Here is a 24,310-nt window from a genome sequence, read left to right on the forward strand (position 1 = left end):
TGTTAGTCTGTTTTTCCATATCTGAATCTTAGCTCATGGCGGAGCTTGTCTTCGCTACCTGCGGAGGGTGACGCCACTAAATATCGATATCACTCCAGCTCTTTCACGCAGTCAACAGTCCTACTCCATTTTTTGTACAAACTCATTTATTATAGACGCCAGTGATCTCTGTAAAAAATATTTGCTAATCTAAACGCCAAATCGTAAATTAAAATCTATGGAACTCATACAAAAATGGGTAAAATAATTAAAATAATTAGCCGCTATTTTTAAATAAGTACCAATTGAGGGCGGTGTCCTTGCTAGCTGTGGAGTAAGTTTTCGTCAAATGTGGATGGTGTACTCGCTAAACGCATTTTATTTATTATTTATGTAAGTAATGAATCAAAATAAATTAATAAAGTAAAAGGGACACAAGGAGACAAGTTATAGTTATTTAACCTAGTTGAGGTACTTGCTATTTGAGAAAATACATGCCCAGGTAAACTAAAAAGTATCAAATTGGGATCTATTGTTTAGGTAATTAGCTAGGCAAAAGCAGCCAGTGCTAAATAAAAATTCTCAAATAAAAATATTTTATTTAAATTATTTTTAACTCTGGGAAGGTATGCTCAGAAGCAGAAATGTTATACCTTATTATTCCAATAGACTAGCATTCAAAGCTTAAATTGTTAAATTTTTGTAAAAAAAAGTATGAATTAAAAATGGGAAACTTGTTTAAAAAGTGAATTTTATGAAATTAATCGGGGTCAGATTGTTTATCTGTATAAAAACAGTCAGTAATATGTCCAAGCTACAAGTTTTTGTTTCAAAATTACAAATACATAGTGCTTCTGGCACTGAAGATATTTTGCATTAGCCAGTGCTCACTGTACTGTCTCTGTACATCAGCACCTTTTACACGGACAGTGTTTACCATTTTGTGTGACGCTTTCGGCGCACTTAAAACCATTTTTAATTGCTTGTCCCACTGTCACTTTTCTTGGGTCCCGCAGCCGCTGACATTGTAAAAGTTGTTTGGCTTGGCATTGTTTTCACTTCGCCAGCGACCACAATTGATGGGTCGCTTTTGATTTGGAGACGCCTGAATGGGAAAACTCCGCGCAGGCGATGATCGACATTTGACGATGCAGGCGCATGTGCAGCCGCGGAGTCGCTCTAAAATGGGTCAACAGCAACTTCACAGCAGCAACAGCACAGCAGCAACAACACCGCAGCAGCAGCAACATTGCAGCAACAACACCGCAGCAGCAGCAACAACACAATTCACTCACTCCACTCATCAGCGATCAAAGCTGCCAAAAGTTGCAGTACTATATTTAATATTACCTGTTAATTAAAACAATATCTGTTTTTTTTTTTAAGAAATATGAACATTCGTTTGGCAGTGTTTTAATGATTTTAAATTATAATTTTTTAGTAATAGTAAATAGTTTAAATAAACATGAAAATATTTAGATTTACCATGATTTTCCTTTGGGTGTATGGGTGTTTTTAGAAAATTTATAGCCTAATTTTTTTTTTTAACTTATATGAATTCATTAATTTATTTTACTTATAAATAAAGAAGTTCTAGTACTAGTTCCTTGGATCTAGGTAAAATACAAGGCATTTGTGAAAATAAGTAATTAGATAAGGTACTAGATACACCTTTTTTCAAGTATCTAGTTAAGATAAAAGGTACAAAAATATTTAAACAACATATTTTTAATTTAAATATTTTATTTAAATATTTCAGTACCTAAATAAAAGGTATCGAAATATTTATTACCTAGGTAGAGTAAAAGATACCAAAATTTGTACCTAGGAACGCATCTAGGTACCAGTATCTGGGTACACCCCAACACCGAAGTAGAGCTATGAATTTTCTAGGGTATCAGCAGGTGTTTACTTTTCACCTGTAATTCAGTGCACAGCTTTTGCTTTTGACACATTTTCGCGGCTGTCTCGTTTGCCGCCGACGCTCGAAGTTGTCGCTGTTTTTTACCCCCTTTTTTTTTGTTTTTGTTGTTTAGTTTAGTTTTTTGTTGTCTGTAGTTTCGACGTCGCTGGAGTCTCGTCTCTCTTGGCTTTTGGCTTTGGCTTTGGTTTTGGGCCTGATCGATCAGTTAGTTGCTGACTTTGCGCGGCAGCGAGCGGTTTGCATTGCGATTGCTGTGCCGGTTGTTATATACTTGAACGTACCTCTCTTGTATTGTATTGTATTGCCACTGCGGTTGCGCATGCGCCTCACTCGAGTCGAATCGGGCGTTGAAAAATAAGCCTTTATTTCGATTTTGGCCAGCCATTGGGTTTTTCTTTTTTTTCGCTGTGAGTGTGTGTGTGTGTGTGTGTGTGTGTTTGTGGAAAAGTGAAACTGACCAAGCGTGCAATAAACGCAAAAACTAAAAAACAGTTCTGAGTGCATAATTATTAATGGTGCTGCTGTGTCTCAAGTTGTTGCATGCCACACAGAAAAAACTGAGGTCCTAAATGATGTTCTCTTCAATGTTCTGTTCTTATTTGTTTGTGATATAATATTTAACATTTCCTCATAAAATTTACTTACCTTAAACGAAAAACAATAAAAAAAAAGGGTTTATTAAATATTTTCATATATATTCTGATGTTTTAGATTAAATTACTTTATTAAAAAGTTTAAAATGTGTCTTTTATTTTTGTTTACATTTAATTTTTCCTTAGTTTTGAAAGGTATAAGAATGTTGTTTTAGATAAAAGTTTACCAATTCTTTTATTCTCGAAAGTTATTAAACTACAATTTATTTTTATAAAAATTTGCACACTTTGCGCTTATTGCGTTTATTGTTATATTTACGAGAACTTTAAACGTAGAAAAATGTTTTTTTTAAGGACTACAACTATAAATTATAAATATTCGTTCTTAAGAAAAAAAAAACAATAAACTTGTTTATATGTGTGTCGTGCTGCATTTGTGGCTTACCATAAAACTAGCGCAAGTTCAAAAGTGCACTAGAGATCCGCCGATCTTCCGATCTGTGGCAAATGCCTTTTATGGCCGAACTTAATCGGGAAATTAAATAGCTGTGCACTGGAAAACACATCTTACAATAAGATAATAAATTGGATAATGAGGAACACAAAAACCGGTTAAATCATTCACTACATGCATTTTATTTAAACTTCATTTACCATTTTTTAACATATTTATTTGTTTTTTATATGTCTAAATTTTTAATAAAATCAATTGAATTTTTCTTCTCTTGTTTTTAGTATTTTTATAACTTTTTTAAAAGTGCCATAATGGTGAAACAAATAATTTCAGAGTTTCGAATCCATATATTTTAAATGATTTTTGAATTGTTATCGTTTTTTAGTTTAACTTATTGGTTAGTGTTTTATCAAGTATTTTGAAATCAGTGCAAGCTAAAAAACTAAACTTATAGATTATTTATGAATGTGTTTTAAATCAGCCCAGCATTAAAAGATTTATCAGCTAAGCTATTATTTACTAAAAGTAATAGTACTGAATACTGTACTAAAAAGCATATCTTATTGTTGAGGGTCATTTGCAAACATGGTTATAATTTTGTAAGCGGTATCATGAAACTATGGTTGTTTTACGACAAAATTAAGGTTCATATTTTAAAAAGCATCTCAGCATACATTTATAGTGTTTTTTAGGTTTGACCATGATACGGATCATAAAGTTTGCTATATCTACGCCTAGCTTTTATATACATTGTACAATATGGTAGACAATATGACTGTTTTCTGGCCGTGCACACAATGAATTGGGATTGGGAATGGGATTGGGAATGGGAATGGCTATAATGGCTATACGAGAATGGCCATAATGAGAGGCAGCGGACGGATTAGCGGGCAGTTGTGAAGTGCGACTTGGTCGTTGAATACTCTGCTGTCCCCTCGCAGTTGCATAATCCATAAGTCCGATAGCTATATCCAACCAAGTGCCAACCATTTCTTATCCATGTATCTTTCTTTCTGTGTGCCACAAGCGCCGATCAAAACTGGAGCAAATTAACCGAGATTAAAGCCCACAATTAGGTGCCCAATGTGAAAGTTAAAGCAGATCCGCGGATCCGAAACCTGTTGCTTCTTTTTTTTTTTCTGTATTTAGCCGCTGGTGTTGTGGCTTTTGTTTTGTTCGCCGTATTGTGGCTCATCTGCAGCCATGGCCACTTTTACTGCACTCCCTCTGTGGCGAGAAAAAAAAAAGCAAATCGAAAAAAAGACAAGACTTTCTTTAAATACCCTTTTCTTAAAACATATTTTTAATAAATTGACCAATGAGTTGCATTTTTCCTATAAGCTCCATTATTTATTCGGTTTTTGTTGCTTAAATATAATATTTTATAATGATTAAATGTTTAATTTTTTATTTTTTAAACCCTCTACAGTTTTATTTAGAATGCCAAACTCACTTATAATTTGTCCATATGTTAAATAACATGTTATAATATCCAATAATGACTTTATTTTAATATTTTGGCGACCAATTTTAAGCTTGAGTAAATAGTTCAGGGTTTGATCTGTTAATTGTGTTATCTTATAAAGATTAAGGGGTAATACTTAAATACTTAAAATTGTTTCAAATTGCAATCAAACAAGAAATGTTATTATGTCAATATTATTTTAAAATGTTAAAAAAAAAATAAAATTACGCTTAAAGAAGGCCATTTATTCTTTATTTTTTATTCTTGCACCTTTTGAATTTGATAAAGCAAATTGTGTATGTGTTAAATTTTGGATTATTTCTGGTTACGTTGGTTTTCTATATACCCTCTTTTAGGGTGTGTGAAAAATGAAAGAAAACCCAACAGGGGGATTGGTTTTGGGCTATAATACGCTTCACTGACCTATGCCAAGGCCCCTCGAGCAGCTGGTGCCGCATTTGTATTTCTCTTTTGCACTTTTGAACTCGGCCACAACTCTCGCCGGCATTTAAAGTTAGGACAAAAACAAAATCGCATATTCCACCGACCAAGTTCAAGTTGGCCAAGTTTCGTTTGTGATCATATACGTGCATAGTGTCTTAGAGTCTTGGCCCATTTGACGAAACTCTGGCGGAAAAGTCTCCGTCGAGAGGCACTTAAAAATGCAAGAGCAGCGCATTAAAGATGATCTCCAGAGCCCCAAAGACTTTGGGTTCACAGATCCATCACGAACGACAACAAAAAAAGCGGTAGAAGAACAAATTAAACCGAAACCCAGCGCTTTCATTATGATGATCATCTTTATTTGTCATTATCGTTGTCAGCATCTCGGGTCCCATTTAGTCGCTATCAGCGATGAAAACAGTTAGAAACTCCGAAAGTATAGTAATTTCATTTCATTTATTATTTGACTTCGATTTGATTTCTTTTCATTTCCGCCGAAAAACTGGGCTTCCCATCCGGCAATGAGCTCCCAATGAGTTGACACTTTTTGTACCCCAAATAAACTTCAGCATATAGTTTAAAGTGAACTGTTCAAACAGTTTTCTTAAAATCAAAACCAAAAAATTAACGAAGCTTTTGGTACTGTTTTAGTGTTTTGCTTAACATAGACAAAATACTTATACTATTCATTTTGACCCAATGCCAAAGGCATCACAGAAGTTATAAAACCTATCCTAACCCGTTCAAATTTAGCAAGAATCATAAACTATTCTATACTATATACTATTTCAATGTGACTTAGAAACGACTTAAGCGAAACAGAATTCGAGCTCAAAAATAAGTGTATAATTAACACTTCAGGAAATATTATATGGGTGCAAAAATAGTTCACTTCCTGGAGTCTTGAGATAAATAATGTTTTATTTTTTTAAAGATTTCAAATATGCTTGCTTTTGTTTTGTAAACTGTTTTTTTATTTCTGTTCATAAATAATGTGCTAATTTGTTCTACAATTATTACGTGCCATTTAAGCCAGTTAAAGCCTGACCCAAGCAAAGGTCTATGTCAGCTTTTAAATGTTGTCAGCAGTAATAATGCACAAACAGAAAATTGATGCAGACTAATAAGAACTCTTTGCCCACCTGTTAAAATATCCAAACAATTTTTAGCTTTTAATATAAAAGTTACAGAAATGCTTTAAAAATGTATTTCATTTTATTTTATTTTAAAATCATACAAAGTGTATTCCTGATATTAAACATTTGAAGAAGTATACAAATATTTTACTTTACTTTTACTTTGAATAAAATAAGAAGCAAAAACACAAAAACATTTAAGTGATTCCGGAACTCGGAGTTTCACATTTGCTTTATTTGACTGCAGATTCGTTTTGGCCGTGTTTTGGTCTTGGCTATTTGCATTTTCGTTTAGCATTGAACCAACCGGTGATCAGTCGTCAACTGCTCCACTTGACATACATATCTTGGTGATATTTCGTATCTGTACACCTTAAAAAAACATGTACAAAATATACATTTTATAATATTGTTTTAATACAAAAAAATATGAATTTATTTGGTAAAATATAATTGACTTGCAGATATTTGTTTGAAAAACAATTAATAATGTTATGTTTAAACCCAAATCAATTGAAAAAATGTTAACATCAAGTGCTTAAAAAAGTGAATTATATGATACATATAAATGCTACTTAAAAATAAAACTCAAACGCTTTTTGATGTTTTTAAAGTTAACTTTATATAAAATAAATATTTTTAGCACTTTAAATATATTTAAAAGTGTTATTTACCTGATGAAAAAGTACAACAAAAGTTCTTTTTTTACAAACTCTGCAATTTATTGTTTATGAATTTCATTTTGGCACAAAATATTGGCTTGTAATTTTTTTTCGGTGCATTTAAGCCCCGTTTTCTCGTTAGTCCCATGGGCAGGGTCGGGGGCGTGGCAGGTGAATGATTGAAGTGGAGTGGGTGGAGTTGTAGTTTCACGCAAGGTCCATTGCCACACACGCCACAGTTTTTTTTTTGGGCCAGCTTCGTCATTTCATTTATTGGCTATATGCATAGTGGCCATTGAAATCGCACGAAATCGTCGGCCAAGTCGGAATCACTTTCACTTTGCTCACCTACAGGGCCACCTCTCTTCTCTTCCTCTTGACCAAAACTTGCGTAAACTTTCGTGATTTCAAAAGCAAAATAAAATATGTTTATGCGATGACAGGGGAAAAAAATAACAATAATAGTAATAACAATAAACGAATAGAGGTGGCGGCGGCGGCGGAGGAGGGCACGGAAAAAAAGGTGTTATAAGGGGACATTTTGGCAGCTTTATTAGCAGGTTCGTGGTGCGTGTGTTCAAGCCATTCGCACAGGCATAGCGATTTTTTAAACAGGTAGGGGGCCTGCTGGTGGTTCAACCTCTTGAATTAAAGTGGCCAAGACGCCAGGCCACGCTAAGGTCAAGGGACAACTGGCCCCTGACCTTCCATGCCAAGAAATGATGTCAGTTGGCGTGGAGATTGCCACAGGTTTCCAATAGATAGCCGGCTAACAACCGATTGCAAAAAGCTTCCCTAAATATCTTAAATTCCCCTACTGGGTTACACAAAAATTGCATTATTACTTACTTTATTACCTTATTATAGAAACAAGAGAACAGTTCTTGTAGATATTAGGTATATTTTAAATATCAGCTTTGCACGCTGATAGATGACTTGTTTTACACTTTTATTAAATGATAAATGGCTATTAAAATGCAACAAAGTTTGTACACTTTCGTTGGTTTTATAAAGTTTTCAAAAGTTTTTTTATGAAATGCTTGACTTTTTAGTTACTTTTATATTTATTATTATTTATGTATAATAGATAACAAAAGTTGCTTGTAAACTTTTTAATGTATTTGTTTTATCAGTTTACAAAATTTGACCCAATAAAAATGTCAAGTATAGGCTAATTATTTAGCTTATCCCTAATAGAAACCAGATGTTTGTGATAAAAGAATATTAAGCCTTTGATTAATAAACTTATCAACTATGCCAAATTGAATCATTTTTAACAAAATATAAAAAAATTAATTGAATACAATACACAATACACAATATATGTGCAAGTCAAGCTCACCGAAAAAAACCCAATTAGTGGCAATCTGTATTCCCATGCCCACCTGTCCACTAACGAGTAATTGGCAACATATTTGTCAATCCGGCTAGCCAACCAACCAATCTGGTTGCCACAATGATAGACCATTGTCTGGCCGTCAACGCTGCGTATACGTAATGTGTTGCATGTATCCGCCCCGTTGGTTGTCAGCTAATGGCAGGGCGCAGCCGATTCTTGGCTAGTGCTCGGCCTGATGCAATAGATGACAAATAGGTACATGTATATTGGGAGGAGTTGCAAAGCGCGTGTTGTCAGTGGCCATTGTTTTGCTATCCTCTCTATGTTTTTTTTTTTCCCCGGCTCTGGGAACGAGGTCACCTGAGTCGCGGTTTTTGGCACCTGGCGTGGTAATTTCACCCGCAACTCTGGGATGTTGGCCAGCTGACGGACGAGCCTCTAGCTTTACACCGAGAAATGAAATCTGCTTTTGTAAAGTGCTAAAATAGTATTAATAACAATTTTTGTATTAATAGGTCGTTGCCCTACCTAAAAGCTTCTAAACTGTTTAAAAAAAAAAGCAAAACTTTTTAGATATTTGAAGCATATTGCATTTTGCATTAATTCTTAGCTAACAATTGTGAGAAGCACATATAAGGGCAGTCAGACTTAAGGCCTTCAAATCATATGAAAGTGATTATTATTAGAATTAGAATTTAAATTTGATTTAAAGAATATATAGTAATTATATTTTTAAATGTCAAGATGTCCTTTTGCATATTATAATCATTTTAAACCAACAAATATTGAAATTCAACTACAACTTGATTTTCACTAACAATTTTGGAATGTAAAATAGGTTTCAGTTTTTTCTATTTCCAAATTTGTTCGAAAAACGAATCAACAAATTGAATTTGAAAATATATACTAAAATAGTTTAAAATGGTTTAGTCTAGACTTTTAATTTAAATTTGTTGAGTAAATTAAAATTGCTTGTTTAATGTAACAAGCCATAATTTACTCAATTTAAAATGAGATGTCTAGAGTTAACTTCCATAAACTAAAATTCCTGTTGTTATTTCCTTAGTCAGCGAAGGAAAGTCATAACAAATGTTCTAGTGTCTTCTCTGTATGGTGAATGGGCTTTTAAATTATTTAAAAGCGTTTGGCGACGCCTTCAACTTTTGACACGCAGCCCGAGACAGCAAACCTTTGACCCCAACCTTCTGCAAACAGTAAGCCGCTGACTAGTCGACCAGCGCGAACTTCTCCAGCTGAATAATTAAAGAATAACAACAGTGGACTCCCCTCTCTCTTTCGTACTGGAAAACAGTAGGTTGGACACGTTGCCGGTGCTTTTGGGAAACGGCTCAGTCCAGCCGGCGATGCCTTAGTGGCAGCTCATCCAGATCGAAGAAACCACTACGCCAAGATGGCCTACAACCTCGGGCTGCGACGGCGCCTCCAGCTGCTGGCCTCGCTGCTCTTCTGCGTCCTTCTCGGTTACTTAACCTCGGAGGCGGTGGCCAAGCCCACGTTATCCTTCAGCCTGCCCCAAGGACTGCAGGGATTCCCCTCGTTTCAGTCCTTCACCCAGCAAATCATCGAGCAGCGCAGTGTGCGCCAGATGAAGACCTACAGGTGAGTGTGGATCTATACAATCCGATTATAAACAATTATTCTGCATAGTATTAAACAGTACAATTTTTCCCAATTTCATCAATCATTCTCTAATAACAAGTGTAAGAAACTTTTGGGGCATTTTAAAACCCTAAGGTAATTATTGTGAGAAGCGCATAGAAAGGCGCACCAATCTAGTTGAGAAATAAATATGTCAAAAAGAAAATAGCAGTTCCCTGTAAATATATGTATGAATATACAATAATTGTGAGAAAGGCTTACGAACTTAAGGTAGATCATCGAGCAGCGCAGAGTGCACCAGATGCAAAAGTCAACTTACCAAGGAGACTGCATTAAAAGTAATGTACAAATCTTATCAACCATCTTTTTTATGACAAATATAAGAAGAAGATATTATATTTCAAATTACTATGCTAATAGTAGTAAGAATGAGGGTGGTCATCGAGCTGCCAGAAAGAGATGACAACTAACGAAGAAATTGGCATAGAAAGTACTAGCCCATTTTATCAACAATCCCTTCAAAACAAATATAACAAACATTTATAGAATTCAAAATCCCTTAACTAAAAATTAAGCGAATCGCATAGAAAGGCTTCTTAACTTGATACAAATATCCACTAACTAAGAAAACTGCATAGAAAGTATTATCCAAATCTTTTTCAACAATCTCTATTAGATCTTATCTCTGTATACGAAAAGTGTATAATATTTCAAATCACTTACCTAATAATTATGAGAAACGCATAGAAAGATAGATCATTGAGCTGCAGCGTGCGCCAGATAAAGATGTCGATGTGAGTGGTGATCCACTCCATCCGGGCTGCGATCAGCAGTCAACCAACGTTCGACTAGAGGGTTTCACTCGCCCGCCGAGTCCATTGCCATGGACGTCACGTATCCGCACGGTCGGACGCCTGGCCATGTGCCCATAACCGTCGCACCGAGCTCTCACTCAAAACCCCCCTTACACTCCACACAGAAATAAAAACGCAGCTTGATATCAGATCAAAATATACAAAAATTGAAAATTATATTAGAAACTATTTAATGTCATACACATTTTTCCTCTGTACTCTCTTTTTTTCGGCAGCGGAAAGCGGGTGAGCAACGACTCGCTTATTATGATATACTATCACGATCTGACCATAGCCGTAACGGAGTTGGGGCCTCAGAAGTTGCTGCTCGGTTGCGAGCTGATCGAAATCTAGTAAGTGTAATCATAATATTAAATACTTCCATTATAAAAAATAAAAAATTCACTTCAAATGAAAATAGTATTTAACTTTTGAGGTAAAAGGGTAATTTTATATATTAAACTGAAAACAAGATCATAACAAAAGCCCATAACTTTAGATTTATAAGGTTAGTTACAGATATACATTTTTATTAATTTTTTTTGATCTTGTTATCATTATGTTATGAAGGCAAATTAATTTCTAATTGTCTTTTAATTTTTTGTACACTTCTCTATATGGAAGAAATCAAGGTTTTCGGGAAGTAGTTTTTTAATTTATATACATGGGCAACTGATCAGAAAATCTATTGAATATGAACTGAATACTTGATTAGGGAGACGATATATATATATACGCGTATATACATCTATTTTTTTTGTGTTTGGTAGGTAGTTGAAATCCAATACAATTTTAATGAACTGGAACTTTTCTATCAACACATTGCTTATAAAAAAATGTAAATGCAAACTCCAATCTAGTTTTCTAAAAGAATAGATTTTGGAACAATTTTTTCATATTCAATTACCCATTCTGCACCAAAAAGGTCACTTAGGTAATGTGTATGAGAAGCGCATAGAAAGGCTTGCTGAGCATTTTCCTTTTTCCCATCCCTAGCAACGATAAGGAGGGCAAAATGCTGCTGGAGGGCCTATCACACTATAATCGCCCCCTGGAAATCAAATTCGATGAGATGCTTAAGCTGATGGATCAGTGTGAGCATGTGGATAAGCTGAGCTACGCCTCTCGCTTCAAGTCCAAGCTGGAAAGCGGTGAGCGGAGCAGTGGCGGCGGATCAGGCGATTCATCCTCGACGTTGGGAACCAATGATGGAGTGGCCCTCAAGCTGGCCACCAATATCTTTCCGCGTAGTCCCTTCTCCCTGCTCAGTGGCATTATTCCAGGTGAGTTGCTCACTTTGCGGGTGCTTTTACTATGTTAACTCACTTATTTGTATAGGAACAAAGTGGTGTGGCACTGGCGATATTGCAGAGACATACAGTGATCTTGGCAGCGAGATGGCCATGGATCGATGCTGTCGCCAACATGATCTCTGTCCTATCAAAATCCGGGCCTATCAGCACAAATACGATCTGATGAACGATTCACTGTACACAAAGTGAGTCGTAAAATGGTTAAATGATTATCAGAATACACAGAGTGGTTTGGTTTTAAGGATTCATGGGCAAGCTATTATAATACCATGATAACTTGAAATTTGTCTTTTAAATTGGTATTTGAATACTATTATATATATATATATATAATAGCATGATAATATGAAATTAATCTTTTAAAGCCTAAACACTTTTGGGAATGGTAAAATGCATTTAAGTTAAAAAGCATACAACTTATAATATTTAATTATAATCTCTTTTTTTCAACGAAATTAACATTTTAAACATTTAAAAATATTGTTTGGAAAATATAGTTTTTGAAATTTGATTTTCTAACATTTATTAACAATCGCTATAACATGACTTTCTTTAAACAGAACCATTATATTTAGCTCAAAGATATAACAGAATAAAAAAGAAAAACATATAAAAAATGTATGTTAAATGTTTAAAATTATATTTTTTTTTAATTTTAACGATCAACTTGATAAATTTATAGTATTTATTTATTTCGTAGCTTCCAGTATAGCTATATAAAAAAAATCATAAAAAATGTATTTTTAATAACAACATTTTTCTTTAAAATAGTTTTCGTGGAAAGTACTTTAATAGTTCTTTTTTCTTTGTTTTTTTTTTTTTACAATTAATTTAATTTTCCATCAGATTCTGTTTGCAATTCCTTTAACATAACATCCTTGCTATAGAATCACTTCATTTATTCCGTAACCGTATTCCGTATGTATATAGAATAATCCGCTTGATTCCTCCACAGATCCCACTGCATCTGCGACGACATGCTATTCTCCTGCCTGAAGATGACCAACACCTCGGCCTCGCAGCTGATGGGCTCCATCTACTTCAATCTGGTGCAGGTGCCCTGTTTGGATGGACGCAAGAACCAGTACAAGTTCCGGGCAGCCAAGGAGGGATTCTAGGGGTAGCCGGGAATCGAAAATCGTAAATCGTAAATCGGGGGGATTCATTCGGGGCTCATTTCAAAATGTACAGGAGGTGGGGACGAAGAAGTCGAAGGAAACGGTCTATTTATTATGTTTTACAAACGATGACGCCCGCTTTTTATTTATCGAATATTCAGTTGGGGTTTACAGTTTAGCGTTAACGTTATCTAGGATAATTATTAAAGTAGAATTGTAATCTTTGTTATACAAATACGAATATAAATATAAATATATATATATATTTCATTTATTTGATTAGCCGTCTTTTTATACGTTAACAGGTTAAAAAAAAACAAAAAAAATATATATGTATGTGTATATGGGTCATGAAAAAAACACGCACACAGTTGTCTTTTTTTTGAAGTTCCGATTTCATATTTAACTACACACAATGCTTAACCCTAATCGTTGTTCCTCTCACAATATTGCACTAACAATCAACGTTTGCACAATCAAAAAAAAAGTGAACAGATTTTTGATATACTCGTACATATACAATTTTGATTCGCTTTCACGGGGAATTTGTTGTTTTAGCAGGCAGCGACACTGACTAGTGGGTTGTCTTTGCTGTTCCGTTGGGATCCGTTGTGATCCGTTCTGATCCGTTCTGATCCGTTGTGATCCGTTGTGATCCGCCGTCTAGTTACGCGGATACGCGGAGTTACGGTGTGGATGTGTCTAGGTACTTGGAAGGGTGATCTTGATCTTGGAGAGCCTAGAAGATGCTGGCCACATTCGGGCCGGGCTGCGAGTTGGTCGGAGTGGGCTGTGTGGGCCTGTCGATGTCCTGATAGCTGCGCTGCTGGCTGGTTGGGAAGACGGATCCCGTCTGCAATGTCCCGCCCCGTGTGTTGAACTCCCGATAGAGCAGGGCCACGCTCACGGGTCGCAGGACCAAGTTAATGATGCTAAACGCCACGGCCCAGCCATCTAAAAACGGGGTGAAACAAAGAAAAAAAAAAAAAAACAAAGAATAAGGTGGTATCAGTACATCACTCCCTTAAGGATCACATATTATATATCATATATCAGTCCATCGTTAAGGCAGATCTGGGTGACACACTTACTCATGATACTATAATGAAGCGCAATGCTGACTATATCAAAGAAAATGCTAGAAGCATTGATGACGAGTGCCTGCAAAGATACGAGATGATAGGACATGAATATGGAGGGAATGGTGCGGAAGGAATAAATGTATGGGGTTAAGCTCTCTTATAGCCGAGCATAGTTGTTAGCTTGGCATAAATTTGTCAAGCGTTCAAAAATAGTCTGCTCTTTTTTTATAGTACACTTTTGGGCTTTCAAAGAAAGGTTCTTTCTTTATATTATTGAGACAATAACAGATATATAAAAAGTATTATATGTAAAATCTAAGCATAATAATACAATAGTTTACTGTGAAAAAACACTAAATCATTTTACAAAATGGACAAAATAAACTTAAGTACCTAAATAAAATTTGGAATGGAGAAAAATTAAAAAAAAAAACTTTATTATTTAATGTACAATTACTAAATAATACGATTTACTAAATAATACGATTGTTTTTGCCTTGTAAAAAATAGCGAAATCTATTTTGAAGTTATATATATTTTCTGAAGTTCTTTAAAATATTATGAAACCAAATTGAAGCACCCAGTTATTTGTTTAAGTTATTTATTGTAATTAATTATTTATTGTATTATTTACAAGATAAACGTGTCCCTTCTTGATAATAATACGGTTGGAAAGCCCAAGTCGACAACATATGTTGAAATTCAAATACCCAAGCCGCAAGTCCTTCCAACAAAATCCTTCACCCACTTTGTTCACGAATTACTCAAGCACGATTCTTTGGGGAACTCCAAGTTGTTGCAAACAACAATTTACATATTCAAAATTAAATAAATTATGTTCATTGATTTTTCTTTTACAGTTTGGCCAGTGCGGGAGTAAACAAAATGGAATACCACCTGGCTGGCCAGGATTTGACATCAAGTTGAGCTGAGTCGAGTTGAGTTGATTAAAAGGCGTTGCTAATGGCTTTCGAGGAAGCAAACAAAACAAGCGCCGATGGCTGGGAAGCCTCGTTTGGCCGAAAGCCAGGCAAATGGAATTGTAGTGCCCGATTTATATAGCCTGTGACCCGAAAATGGCAATCGCGTGCCGGGAAAAAGAAAGGTGGTAACTTGGGCCAGTTGGGTGCTGAAGTGTTGGCTTTTTTCGGTGGAGGTGGTCACTTTTTGGGTCGGCCTAAGGTCAAAGTTGAGCCATTTACCGTCTTTACTTACAGCTAACTCATCTATTAATACACGAGCATATCCCCAACACCACACGCAATCCAACAAAACGAGGACTTTGTATGTGAAAATATTTATGTACATTTACTCTTGCACGCAGGAAAAAAACTAAGACATGTGATATCAAATTGCATTGAAAATGTTAACTTCTCGATCACACTCAAAAATATTTAATTTAACCATGTTATTATTCTTTGCAATTATTTTAGATAGTAATAGATATAGAAACACATAATCAAAACAAAACATTCTAAAAAAAAACTAAAATGATAAATATGTAGACATAGTTATAGATAGAAAAATATATAATACTTATTTTGAAAATACTTTTAGCATTAAATTCCTAATAGTTTATTTGTTTTATTTAAATACATAAAAGAATAACAACTACGCATTTTTAAAGAGAAATTTAGGCTTCGAAGTTGTTTTTTTCGCTGTGTACTTTGGAATAAGATCCACTTTTATTAGCATACCTCCACGCGTCCAAGTTCGGATTTATTTCCGTTTTGTTTTTATTATTTTGGCCATGCCACTTGACGGGTTTAAGCCAGTCGGGGGTGGAGCAGAACATTGAGATTAAAGATCGGGGCCGCAGAGAAGGGGAACCTGTTATGGCTCGGTTAGCCAATAAGCGAGCAAATTGATTGGCCTTAACTGTGCCGCAACTTTTGGCATTAACCAAAACAGAACTACAATTTTTTATTTAAAAAATAAAGCTTTTATACTAAGGAGAGACCTATTTTTTCGAAATCCCAGTGATAAATAATATTGTGAAAACATAAAGACTTTCGTGCTTGGATAACCCAAAAGCGTTATCTTATCGTTTCCCTGAGTTGTTTTCTAAGATCTATCTGTAATTGCCCAGTCTTTATTTTCTTTTTAATCTCAGTTTTCCTACTGTTCTTTTTATACCCCTTAACTTGCCAAATAATATAACAAATATAATCTAAATCACATGTTTTTATTTAGTTTCTAATAGTTCGGTTCGGATTTTATTTAAATTTTTTTCCAGCTTTGGAAGTATGAATTATTAAAAGTACTAGTAATGTAAATGTAACCAAAATTATAACATTGAAATATAAAGAAACTTGATTAATTAAATTGTGACCAAGAAATACTAACTAATATTAAAACAGATGAGTTTTAAATCAACTAGTTAAGTTTAAATAAATCATTATAGAAAATTCTCTGTTTTTGTAAACCCAATCACAGCGTTTTTGAAATTATTTACTAAGACTAGTGAGTGCATCATCGACGCAATCAATCACTGCATTTATTGTTATAATCTCGATTTTCTCTGTGGCACCTGCTGATCGTCCAACTATTTTGGTGAGAACATTTGTTATTTATATTTTGCATGTGTATGCTAATTGCCCGCTGGCGCTTTTTTCGAACAACCGGTTTAGACGATTTAGCAAATTTTGAAGCGATATCAGTATGAGTCGTCTGGAATTTGATTAAAACCTCAAAGCAAAAATCAAGGGGAAGTGAGTTCTAGGCGAATATTTTGAATTAATTGGATGAATACATACACACACAATGCAAGCACACCCTTATCTGTACAACTGAGCGATCAACAATACTTTCATGAGTCACAAAAACGACTGAATGGAAAGCTATTCCAGACATGAAAGTGTATAATCGGACTACACCATTCTGATTCTCATTCCACTGTAATGTTATAATTTACGAAATAAAATAGAAAGCATTTAAATTTGGTAACAAACAAGTTATAATAATTATCAATCTCTTTCAATCAAACTAGAAAACATACCCATATAAGTAGGGGTTTTAATTATTTCGTAATTTATCATTATTTCGATAACAGTTATGGAATCTCCCCAATTAAAGTCCAAGTTTAAGATTTATAAAAAGATTTCTTGATGTAAAACGGCTTAAATAGGCTAAGATCTAAGATATACGAAAATAGGAAAAACGGTAAAGAAAAAATTGAATTTAAGCTAACTTTTAAATAGTTCCCGATAGTAATAAAGTTTAAGAGCGATAATAATCGAGATTAATCGATTATTTCGATGACAATAGTTGGGATAAAGTAGTCATTTTTAAACTAGACTTAGAATAATTTCGTATCAGAAAATATTAAGAGATTTTATCATTATTTTAACGACTGCACCAAGTAAACCGAAAAATTAATGTCGTTGCATCGTGTGCATGCACACATTCTTGTTCAACTTTGCAATACCCTGCAAAGCCAATAAAACGAATTAATTGAAGAGCCGACACTCAATTGTTGAAATCAAAACTTGAATGAATTGGTTTAATTTTAGTTGCGATTTAACACTCACCGTTTGCACCGCTTCAATGGAGTCCTTGCTGTGCATCGTCCAAAACATGGCGATGAAGAATAGAAAGTTGTAGAACTCATAAGCCCCGTGGCCCCAAGTGCCCAGCATGGCATTCGAGATGAAGAAGAAGTGCACAAAGGCCACCAGCTGTAAAATAATAGGGAAAATATGGAGTTAGGAAGGGGGGAGTGCATCTGGTTATCTGGTTAGCACATAAGCATAATCATAAGCGGTTTAGTGCCAAGTGAAGCCCCACGAATCCGGCGGCGAAGTTGTGAATTGCATTGTCCGTATCGGTTGTCATTTGCGGTTAACTTGGGGCGCTAATCAGCGCCTCCCAGCGACTGGCCATTAACCCATGGAGGCCCAACAAGTGAGAGTACGTACAGTTGCGGTGGCCACAATAGCAGCGATCGTGCGAGAGGTACATATCTAAAAGACCTCTTTTTTTCGTTCAATTCGATTCTATTCTATTCTGTTAATAAACTCATGAAGAATTGTTCATTTACTTTGTAAGTATATTTGAACATCCAATAATACAAATAAAGATAATTTTTTTGATTAATACCACTGCAATTGTTTCGACATTTAGTCATCTATTTTGTGGGCTTATTTTACATACAGAACAAAAACCATTTGGCCCAGCATTTTTCATTTTTTTACGGACGCAACTGTTTTTTTATAATACTTTTTATTCTAACCAAGCAATTTTATGTTAAATTATTCCAACCGCAGCTGGTCAAACGGCCTTTTTGTGTCACAACCGCAGCCGAAAATGTTCTCTTTTTTGCTTTTACTGCGACTGCAGCTGTATAATTCTTTATCTATTTTGTTGGCATATTTTGAACCCAGGACAAGTAATAATTTGATTTTGGCCCACTGCTATAGTTTCGACCGCAGCTGTACATGCGTGTGTGCATTTCGCCTTGTGGGGGGCGGACCTGAACTGCTTGCTGGATGCTGGATTGCAACTGCATCTCCCGCACCGAATAAACTGCTTGCTTACCTTCACACGCACAAAAGGGGATCCCATTAATTCGTTGATGTCGGTCATGATGTCGCTTTTTGTCTCCCCTCTTCCTCTGTCTCACAGATGTTGCAGATGCAGCCGTTCACTCCGTCTCACTCGCTCTTTTTGCTCTCCCACGCAGCGGCAAACAACAACAACAAACAGGCGCACAGCTGTTTTGTTATTTTCGTGTGCAACAATTTGCTGAAATTGTTCCAATTTTTTGTTCTGCCCGTTCGTTGAGTCTATTTTCACTTGCGATTTGCTTTCAATTGCTGCACTCGCGATTCTTTCGGTGTTTGAAATGGGTGTGTGTGTGTGTGTGTAAGCGCACTTGTTGGTCTTCCCTACTTTTCCCACTGCTTTTAGAACAATATTGCAAAATCACTGCTTCGCGGGGGCGTTTACAAACAAGAGCAACAAATTAGTAAGCTCAGCTGCACAGCAACAATTATCAGCTAGGCGCTAAAAAAAATAAATAAGTATGATTTTGTATTTATCGGGAGCCACAACGAAGCAGCACGACCGAATTTCAATTTAAATTAAAATTGTGATGTTCGTGGAGTAGAGGTGGAGAATCTTCGATGCCAGCATCGATGTTTTCAAAACATCGGTGATATCGATGTTAGACGGGGCAACATCGATTTTTCCTAACAGAAACGTTAAATTACCTCTTTTAGGAAAAAAAATCACCATTGCTATTGGGAAAACAAGAATTTAACATTGCCGGTACAAAAACGACGATTTTGAATTTCGAACTTTAAACAAAACTGATTGGGCAAAGGGGTTTTTCCAAGGGTTCCAAAAACATCGATGTCATTTAATTTTCAAATTTCAATACCGATATCGATGTCAACGCGGAGGTTGACGTTTGTCTCCGCTGTTTCCTTGCATCTCTTTTAAAAGTCACTCTTACTTTAAAAAATACTGAAAAATATCTCTCCAGTTTAAAAGATCTTTCTTCTCTTAACAAATCTGCATTTATTTTTTTTGTTTTAGTGTTTAAATAGCGAGAATAAAAATATAAAAACAGCCCCCGAGTTCCCGATTCCACCGTTCCTCGATCGCCGCTAACTAACTGATGCTAATATGACGGACATATATTTTGTAACCTCTTTAAAGTGTGTTAAAATTTCATTTGTAAATTATTTTAACAATATTTACAATAATTAATTTATTTACAGATTTTAATAAACCTATTTGTTTACACAAGTTAGGCTATTTAAGAATACAAACAGCAGTTATATTGTATATCATAAAGCATATTATTTTTTAAATTTTTAATAAATTCTCATATAAATAAATTATGATAAAGTTTTGAAATGTTAGATTTAGTTTAAGTTAAGAAGATTAGTAGGCTCACATATTTTCCACATGTAACCTTATATTATTGACGTGAGCTATTTGACGAACGAGGATTTTTCTCTCATTGCTTCTTTGTGTGTAATACAAAGCAACACTAGGCGATTTGTGAAAAAATTAAAATATAATTTGTATAATTTAAAACTTAACAATAGACGACATATCTCTTTTCGTGGCCTCCCATCACCAGCGTTATCGATAACGACACCCCACCCTCGTCTTCTTTTGCCGTTTATCGACAGGCTAGGAAAGTCTGCGTGCCGGTGCAAAATTAATTATTAAAATAACGCATTGTACTGGCAAATTGACAAACCAGCACATCCAGCCCCTCGCCGCCCCGAAATTCCCAGCTGAGGCGAGCGCGATCCGCATTCCCATTTGTCTGCCGCATGTGCTGGCAGCGACACAGCGCACAGCTCCTCCTCAAGCGATTTCGATTCCCATTCCGGACGAAACGCGGACGAATCCCGAGTCGGAGCCCCATTACTCAATTAACCGCCGGCGGACGGACAATCGCACACGGGCCGTGGAAGATGGCGGATCATCAGGTCAAGTATCTGGACACGCCGGACAAGTCGGAGACGGACAAGAAGCTGTACAAGTGAGTGTGTGCCATGTAGTGACCCAGATAAAGCTCTGATTTAATGGATAATTTATCTGCTCCCCCCTTAGGACGCTGCTCTTGGGCAATGGCCTGCATGCCCTTATTGTCTCCGATCCCAGCCCCATGCCGCACGATGGCTTCACCACCTCCGAATCCTCCTCGGAAAAGTCCTGCGAATGGGAGTCGACCAGCAGTTCGGTGACCAGCAGCAGCGATTCAAGTTCATCCAGCTCCGCGAATAGCGGCAGCAGCGTGGAATCGGGTAGCGAGGAGGGTGACGAAAAGCTGGCCGCCTGCGCCCTGATGATCGACTACGGATCATTTGCGGAGCCCACGAAATACCAGGGATTGGCGCACTTTCTCGAGCACATGATCTTCATGGGCTCCGAGAAGTACCCGGAGGAGAACATCTTCGATGCGCACATCAAGAAGTGCGGCGGCTTCAGCAATGCCAACACGGACTGCGAGGAGACGCTCTTCTACTTCGAGGTGGCCGAAAAGCATCTGGACTCCAGCCTGGACTACTTTACGGCGCTGATGAAGGCTCCGCTGATGAAGCAGGAGGCCATGCAGCGGGAACGCAGCGCCGTCGACTCGGAGTTCCAGCAGATCCTGCAGGATGATGAGACGAGGCGGGACCAGTTGCTGGCCAGCTTGGCCACCGAAGGTTTCCCCCACGGCACCTTCGCCTGGGGCAACATGAAGTCGCTGAAGGAGAACGTGGATGATGCGGAACTGCACAAGGTGCTGCACGAGATCCGCAAAGAGCACTATGGCGCCAATCGGATGTATGTGTGCCTGCAGGCTCGTTTGCCCATCGAAGAGCTCGAATCGCTGGTGGTGCGCCATTTCGCGGAGATTCCACACAATGAGGTGCAGGCTCCGGATTTGAGCAAGTTCAACTACAGGGACGCCTTCAAGGCGGAGTTTCACGAGCAGGTGTTCTTCGTGAAGCCCGTGGAGAACGAGTGCAAGCTGGAGCTGACCTGGGTGCTGCCCAATGTGCGGCAGTATTACCGCAGCAAGCCCGATCAGTTCCTCTCGTATCTGCTGGGCTACGAGGGGCGTGGCAGCCTGTGCGCCTACCTGAGACGCCGCCTGTGGGCTCTGCATCTCATTGCCGGCATCGAGGAGAACGGCTTTGACACTAACTCCATGTATGCTCTGTTCAACGTATGCATTTATCTCACGGACGAGGGTTTCAAGAATCTGGACGAAGTTTTGGCCGCCACCTTTGCCTACGTAAAGCTCTTCTCGAACTGCGGTTCCATGAAGGAGGTCTACGAGGAGCAGCAGCGCATCGAGGAGACGGGATTCCGGTTCCAGGCACAGCGACCTGCTTTCGATAATGTCCAGGAGCTGGTGCTGAACTCCAAATACTTCCCACCGAAGGACATTCTGACCGGGAAGGAGCTATACTACGAGTACAATGAGGAGCATCTCAAAGAGCTGATCGGCCACCTCAACGAGATGAAATTCAACCTGATGGTCACCTCGCGCAACAAGTACGAGGGCGTGTGTGCCTACGATCAGACGGAGGAATGGTTCGGCACGGAGTACGCCACCATTCCGATGCCTGAGAAGTGGCGCAAGCTGTGGCAGGACTCGAAGCCACTGCCCGAACTGTTTCTGCCCGAGCCAAATAAATTTGTCACTGAGGATTTCACACTGTTCTGGCATTCGTCTGGCAAACCGGAAGTGCCCGCTGCACCCAAGAAGCTGCTCAAGACGGACACTTGCGAGCTGTGGTTCCGCCAGGACGATAAGTTCGACTTGCCCGAGGCCCACATGGCTTTCTATTTCATCTCGCCACTGCAGCGACAAAGTGCCAAGAAGTGAGTGAATATTTGAATGCATCTATGACTCTCATTTAATTCCCCCCTTCATTTGCCTTCAGCGATGCCATGTGCACACTGTACGAGGAGCTGGTGAAGTTCCATGTGTGCGAGGAACTGTATCCGGCCATCAGTGCCGGCCTTTCGTACACCTTCAATGCCATGGAGAAGGGGCTGCTGCTCAAGGTGAGCGGCTACAATGAGAAGCTCCATTTGATCGTGGAGGCCATTGCTGAGGGCATGCTCCATGTGGCGGAGACCCTTGATGAGAATACGCTGGCTGCCTTCCGGAAGAACCAACGTAAGACCTACTTCAATACGCTGATCAAACCAAAGGCACTCAACAGGTAAGGCATCTAACTACAATATTACACAATCGCATCAAATTCACCTTCTTTCTCGCTCTTTTCCAGGGACGTTCGCCTGTGTGTGCTGGAGCAAATCCGCTGGCTGATGATTGACAAGTACAAGTGCCTCAACGATATTACTTTGGAGGATCTGCGCGAGTTCGCCCGCCAGTTCCCGAAGCAGCTATACATCCAGTCCCTCATCCAGGGCAACTACACGGAGGAATCCGCCCACAATGTACTGAACTCGGTGCTGAGTCGCCTTAATTGCCAGGCGATCAAGGAGCAGCGCTACGTGCAGGATAGGACCATACAATTGCCGCTGGGTACCAATGTGATCCGATGCCATGCCCTCAACGAGCAGGATACAAACACGGTGATCACGAACTTCTATCAGATCGGACCCAACACCGTTCGCGTTGAGAGCATCCTCGATCTGATGATGATGTTCGTGGACGAGCCGTTGTTCGACCAACTGAGGACCAAGGAGCAGCTAGGCTATCATGTGGGCGCCACTGTACGGATCAACTACGGCATTGCCGGCTACTCCATTATGGTCAACTCACAGGAGACAAAGACGACGGCCAACTATGTGGAGGGTCGCATCGAGGTGTTCCGCGCCAAAATGCTACAAATTCTGCGCGACTTGCCGCCGGACGACTACGATCACACGCGTGACTCGTTGATAAAGCTGAAACTGGTGGCCGACATGGCACTCAGCTCGGAAATGTCACGCAATTGGGACGAGATCATCAACGAGGATTACCTCTTCGATCGTCGACGTCGCCAAATCGAAGTGTTGCGCACGCTTCAAAAGTCGGAGATCATTGATTTCCTATTGGACATTGATACCAACAACCTGAGGAAGTTGTCCGTACAGGTGATTGGCCATCGGCCGGCCGATATGCCGGAACCTTTGCCCGGTTCTCACCTCGATTGTGATGGCGAGGAGAAAGCTGGAGACTCCAACGAAGCTGAGGATGGCAGTGAAACTGAAAAGGACGACCAAGATGATGGGGATGAGGAGGACTCATCCGATGAGGAGGGCGACGACGAGGATCTGTTTGTGGCCCTCGAGAACAAGCTGAATGTGGTCTTCTTGCCCGAACTTGGAAATGAGAACACCATTCTCGATATTAACGAGTTCAAGAAGGGCCTCGAAGTCTATCTCCACAACAAGAGCCAACAGGAGACGGAGGAGGAGGAGGATCAGACGCGTGCTGCCCGCATTGAGGATGCCCTGGGCAAGACGTGAGATACCCGAGCTCCAGCCTACCCACCCACCCAACCACCTCTACTCCATTTACCTCACCACTACCCCCCCCCTTTCAATTCGATTAACTAGCCAAAGGTTTAGCAGATTAGTTTCACAGAATGCAAGCTATTTCACAGTAACCACCTGACCAAGTCAGCAAATTTGCTCTTATATTTTAATACGTGGCTTCATTAATAGTTTCAACTTTTACACACACACACACACACACACACACACTCACACACACACACACACGCAACCAGCAGCAAGTGACAAATGCATTTTGGAGTATTGAAACACCACATATATATGATCGATCGCACTGTCTGTCTTTCGTACTGATTTAATACAGAAATAAAAATCAAAATTTAAAGTAATCTACCTG

The 24,310-nt window shown here is 38.2% G+C and overlaps 3 protein-coding genes across 6 annotated transcripts; 2 read left to right on the plus strand and 1 right to left on the minus strand.

Moving 5' to 3' along the window:
• The first annotated feature begins 2,092 nt into the window (after positions 1-2,092).
• LOC128264475 (uncharacterized) lies at positions 2,093-13,062 on the plus strand. Of its 4 annotated transcripts, none has more exons than XM_052999963.1 (6): positions 2,093-2,314; positions 9,312-9,616; positions 10,707-10,823; positions 11,467-11,753; positions 11,809-11,968; positions 12,739-13,062. In XM_052999963.1, the coding sequence occupies exons 2-6, from the start codon at positions 9,408-9,410 to the stop codon at positions 12,899-12,901; spliced, it is 936 nt and encodes a 311-aa protein (XP_052855923.1). In that variant the 5' UTR covers positions 2,093-2,314; positions 9,312-9,407; the 3' UTR covers positions 12,902-13,062. The 4 variants fall into 4 exon arrangements, with proteins under 4 accessions (XP_052855923.1, XP_052855922.1, XP_052855924.1 ...); XM_052999962.1 differs by having other exon boundaries at positions 2,093-2,310; positions 9,309-9,616; XM_052999964.1 differs by having other exon boundaries at positions 2,093-2,310.
• A 388-nt stretch (positions 13,063-13,450) lies between these two features.
• On the minus strand, positions 13,451-19,097 carry LOC128264485 (type-1 angiotensin II receptor-associated protein). The gene is made up of 4 exons (XM_052999981.1): positions 18,520-19,097; positions 17,514-17,660; positions 13,993-14,062; positions 13,451-13,855 (listed from the first exon to the last, which is right to left on the minus strand). The coding sequence occupies exons 1-4, from the start codon at positions 18,565-18,567 to the stop codon at positions 13,641-13,643; spliced, it is 480 nt and encodes a 159-aa protein (XP_052855941.1). The 5' UTR covers positions 18,568-19,097; the 3' UTR covers positions 13,451-13,640.
• A 904-nt stretch (positions 19,098-20,001) lies between these two features.
• On the plus strand, positions 20,002-24,302 carry LOC128264459 (nardilysin). Its single transcript, XM_052999934.1, has 4 exons — positions 20,002-20,485; positions 20,557-22,323; positions 22,386-22,670; positions 22,737-24,302. The coding sequence occupies exons 1-4, from the start codon at positions 20,274-20,276 to the stop codon at positions 23,923-23,925; spliced, it is 3,453 nt and encodes a 1,150-aa protein (XP_052855894.1). The 5' UTR covers positions 20,002-20,273; the 3' UTR covers positions 23,926-24,302.
• The last annotated feature ends 8 nt before the right edge of the window (positions 24,303-24,310 follow it).

The sequence above is a fragment of the Drosophila gunungcola genome, unplaced genomic scaffold, assembly GCF_025200985.1.
Source record: "Drosophila gunungcola strain Sukarami unplaced genomic scaffold, Dgunungcola_SK_2 000071F, whole genome shotgun sequence".
Lineage (NCBI taxonomy): Eukaryota > Metazoa > Arthropoda > Insecta > Diptera > Drosophilidae > Drosophila > Drosophila gunungcola.